Raw genomic sequence first — 5,000 nt, forward strand, 5'->3', positions numbered from 1 at the left:
TCAGCACCACCTGACATGTTTGGACAGTAGTTCGTGCTTGCAAGATGCGACAGAGGCGCGATTAATTCATGATCTGATATAAGTCTGGTTTAGTTGTCACTCTTGAGCCTTGGTTAGAATGCCGCTAATTTGAAGGTAGGTTTTCTTTTTTTTTTATGTGCCACTTATTCGTTGAACCAAAGTTGAGTTAATTCAGGTCTGTAGTTTGTATTGGTTTCTCACGTAGGTCCGACCACGTGCTAGGTGTCCTCATCTAAGAGTGGCCTCTACGTACCAGGAAAAGTATAAATGGACGTTCTTCACTCCCCCCACTCAGAATACAAATTCCGGGCTCTCTCTATAGCACTGCGAAGACCACCCTCGGCCGTTTTAATTTACGGAGAGGCCGATTTCATCAAATAGCTAAATCCTCTTTCCATCCGATCTCATTTTCTAATTAAACTGATAATTATCTCATCAGCCTAGTTATTATTCTCACTAATCGACTGCTTTCACTGACAGAACACCGATTTATACATTTTGTACTATTATTTTTTTCCACGATCATTCATCATTGGTAATATTTGTGATATTTATAGCATAATTGAATCATAATCACTTTAAGTCATGAATATTAAAGTCCTTTTTAAAAATACTATAGTTACCTACACACAGCTGGCATTATTTATGTAAACAAGATAGCTCTTCCATCAACGCAGTGACTTTTTACGCGGCTATTTTTTAATCATCTCGTCTAATCTGACACCATCGCAGCCCCCTGTAGGCTTTAGCCGGCGGGACGTAGTTATCAGGGAGGTTCTTTTCTCGAAACCTCGTCTTTTGCTAACTTTACATGAGGGGCAGGTGACGGGGCGCGCTGGAGGGGCCGAGAAGTCATTATTAGAGGAGAATGAGAGGCGGGCTCGGCGGTGAGAAGAGGGCGGGGGGTATGGGAAGGGAGAGGGGAAAGGAGGGGAGGAGGAATAGGAGGAAAGGAAAGGAAGGGGTAAGGGAGGAAACGAAGCAGATGGGAACGGGGAGGAAAGGGAAGAGAGAAGGAAAACATAGCATTGGAAGGAAAGGGAGAATAGCTAAGAAGGAAGAAGAAAATAAGAAGAATTAAGGGTTGAGGGAAGATACAAGACGCGAAATGCACAAACGAGGCGCTCCTGCGGTCACCCACAAGACCTCGTCTCGGTAACTCATTACCAGAAAAAAGGGGGAAAAAGGGGATGGACAGGTTTCTATTCGCTTGTTGTCATTAATGTTACGGTAATGCGATACCTTAAAGCGGATTAGAGTAGGTTTTAATGTCACGGCACTGCTCGTCTCGGCGTAGTGCACTTGCTCCGTAAAAAAAAAAAAAAATCACTGTACTGGTTAAACGGCTCCATTGCATGACGTCGAATCTATTTCTGTATATATCATCGTGTATTATGCAACGACGAAAAGTCTGAATCGAAATGTTACGGTTTGCATTTTCTTTATTCATTTATCTAAATATTATATCTATGTGCCCACCGTGTAGTGTACTTAACGTGCCTTCACGTCATCGCCTAGATCATCTGGGTTAGTCGAATCACCCTCTCAGTCACGCACATTTAAAATTAACGATCAGTGAATGATATATTAACAGACTAATGTATTTTCGTATTTATCCTACTTGTTACAATAACTTTTAAGCCTGTGTTTGGCACTGGGAGTGTAAGAATAAAACAAAAGAAAGTCGCGTTCTTGTTATTTCCGGACAAACTCAAGTAGGGTCCCGAGTTTCCTTTTCCAGCGGACTAAGGAAATAATACCTTCTCATAATGCAAGGATCCCGAGACACAAGATTTACCTTAACCCATTTTTAATTCGCAAGAACACATTTTTGTTGTTCGTTCTTCTCTTGCGAAACGGACGCCGCGAGACAAAAAAAAAGTTGATCCCCAAAACGACAAAATAAAGATGGCCATCTGAGACGCGATCTCCATCACAGGGGAGCTCAGCGCAAGAGCACAGTCCGCTCTCCGTATTTTTCCTCTTCTTTCCTCTCGTACTTCCATTTTCCTCTTATTTTCCTCCGCCTTTTCCTTCTTATTAAGTTTTCCCTCTTTATTTTCCATTCTTTTTTGCTACTGCCTGCCCCTTCTTTGTTCTTTTCCTCTTACTTTCTCCTGCTTACCTTTCCTTCTAATATTGCTTTTTTTCCTACTGTCTGACTCTTCTTATTTTCCTATTTTCATTTACTCATGTTTACCAGTTCCTTCCATTATCCCTCTTCTCTTTCTTCGTACTTACCTTTCCTTCTTAGTATGCGCTTGACTCATTCCTTCTGCTGTACCTCTCTCCCTCCCTCTGACTCTCACCCTCACTTCCGCCCCCTCCGCCCCGCCCCCTTCGCCCCCTCCACCCCGCCCCCTTCGCCCCCTCCAGCGCCCTTCGACCCCGCCCCCTTCGTCCGCCCCCGCCAGCAATATTCGATCTGCAGAATGAACAAAAAGCCTAATCACTGAGCGACAACAACAACAGCGCCGTCATCCCGGATGCGCAACAGCCTCAGTGACCAGGTGTTCAAGCGTATGTTTTTGTTTTTTTTATGTTCAAATAAATATGGTCAGACGTTCAATACTGGGCTGTTTGTGCCGGCTATCTCGGGCGGGGATTCTTGTTTCTTTTTTTTATTTTTATTTTTTCCTCTGTGATAATAAATGTTGACATAAGCTCCGCGGCGCAGCCCTGCAAATGGATGCTGAGCTGGGGTTCTCAAGGCCGCGGTGGTCATTCATGGATACACAAAACCATTCATAGGGCAGTGTGGGTGGGTGCGTGATATACCCGCCTGCCCAGCTGGTCGCGGTGTGGCAAGTGGATCTTCGTGTTTGGGTGTTTGTTTGGGTTTGTGTGTTTGGGTTTGTGTGTTGGGGGAGCTGGTGTGGGCGGTTAGGTTGGTGAGTTATGCTAAGTGTGTGTTTGTGTGTGTTTGTGTGTGTGTGTGTGTGTGTGTGTGTGTGTGTGTGTGTGTGTGTGTGTGTGTGTGTGTGTGTGTGTGTGTGTGTGTGTGTATGTGTGTGTGTGTGTGTGTGTGTGTGCATCTGTGTGTGTGGTCATATAGTATGTGTACGAAGGAGTCACGGCCTTCTCTTGGGCTTATAAAAGTAGAGTATCGGGGTCACAAAGCCACAGTCACAACGGCCCTCCCCCACACTCGCCAGCGGCCGCGGTGCAGGTGTAGGGCCGCGGCAAGCTGTGGGAGGAAAGGCCGACACCCTGGGACACTCGACGGCGACACCAGACACAGGGGCGGGAGGAGGACAGACCCAAGTTGGGCTTCCACGATCGCCGAAGTGAGCGATCTACGAGAAGGGGACGAGCCACGGAGATACGTGAGGCCGCGGGGACAAAGGGCAAGAGCCTGGTAGGAAGGCCGGAGATGCACGGGTATGCTTGGGGTAGGGGAAGGGGTCAAGAGGAGGCGGGCAGAGGGCAGGGATAGGAGGGACAGGGGGCAGGGGCAGGGACAGGGGCCGCAGGTGTTAGAATGGCGCAAGTTTTTATGCTGTTGTTTTTATCCTGTCCGCGAGACGACTGTTAAATGGTGCTGAGTGATAATGGATTCGTATGCGCCCAAGATTTAAATATTTTCTTCACGCTTTATTTCTTCTTCGTTTCCCCAAGCCTTCGCTGTTGGTGTTGGCCAGTTCGTTGCTCTACACAATCTAACACCGACTTCTGTGTTCGACGACCCGACTTCTTGGCCTATTCTTGCTTTTCCATAACCGGTTATCGCTTCCCCGTTCACACACGCCTTTCCATATTTCTGTTCCGGTAATGGTCGTTGTTTTTACCTTTATTGCCCATTCGATCGTTTATTGGTCTTACTCCTGCAGAATAGGTCCTACAGGCAACACGATCTTTTCCCAGGGCTGTCATAAATTTGTGTTATTGCAGTAGCAGCCGCATGGAAAACACCTGCCCTTCAAAATCGACTGCATTCACTCCCTGGGCGTTTTGTCAACAATTAGAATTTAGTCACATAGGGTTTGGTGCTTCGTAAACAAGCAATGAATTGGTGGGAGAGACTGCTTTCATGGGATTAGAGACACATCATAATAGCTATTACATTTAAACTTCAACAAACCCTTTGCTCTCTCTAAACATATATTCTTTGTATATGACCATATGTCTGTTTGTGTTATGTTTATTTATGTCTACAACGCACACAAACAAACGAACAAACACACACACACACACACACACACACACACACACACACACACACACACACACACACACACACACACACACACACACACACACACACACACACACACACACATAAACATAAACATTATTATTATTTACTGTTATCCAAACATAGTTCCCAGATTAGCATGGCCCTGAAATCACCCTTATGCGTCCCGCCCGCAGGTGTGGCTCTATCCGGAGGAAGGATGGGCGCGCGCCTCCTGCAACAGCCACTGGCTCCTCAAGACGCCCTGGTGGTCGCGTCGCCACTGCTACGTCCTCGAGGTAGAGGGAACCAAAAGGTGAGATCGTAAAAACTGAATTGAATGCAGGCACATATATATATATATATATATATATATATATATATATATATATATATATATATATATATATATATATATATTTATATATATATTTGTGTGTGTGTGAACTTAATTTATCTATTCATCTGTCTGTTAATATATTTGATAAGTGATTTATCGTAAAGTCTATTTTATCTGTTCATTTATTTATGTAATTTGTAATGTACGAACGGGTTGTGTCTGCTTTATGGAAAGTTTATTTCGTGTGTGTGTGTGTGTGTGTGTGTGTGTGTGTGTGTGTGTGTGTGTGTGTGTGTGTGTGTGTGTGTGTGTGTGCGTACTACATATAAATCTTGGTGCTATGTATTGTTTTTTGTTCTCTCATGACATGCCTTTGTGCAATATGGCATACTAGCCACATGCATTGTTAGTCTGAGGCGGTGTCCAGCAATTGGTGCAACATCACAAACGATTCTCCGATGAGCG

The 5,000-nt window shown here is 45.0% G+C and overlaps 1 protein-coding gene across 2 annotated transcripts in view; it reads left to right on the forward strand.

The window, feature by feature from the left end:
* LOC119580277 overlaps nucleotides 1-5,000 on the forward strand; it is a 43,197-nt gene that overhangs the window by 27,547 nt on the left and 10,650 nt on the right. For both annotated transcript variants that reach the window (XM_037928323.1, XM_037928322.1), the window contains exon 2: nucleotides 4,393-4,511. In XM_037928323.1, the coding sequence (XP_037784251.1) occupies nucleotides 4,393-4,511 (119 nt within the window). The remainder of the gene's footprint in view (nucleotides 1-4,392; nucleotides 4,512-5,000) is intronic.

Source organism: Penaeus monodon, chromosome 13 (genome assembly GCF_015228065.2).
Source record: "Penaeus monodon isolate SGIC_2016 chromosome 13, NSTDA_Pmon_1, whole genome shotgun sequence".
NCBI classification, from domain to species: domain Eukaryota; kingdom Metazoa; phylum Arthropoda; class Malacostraca; order Decapoda; family Penaeidae; genus Penaeus; species Penaeus monodon.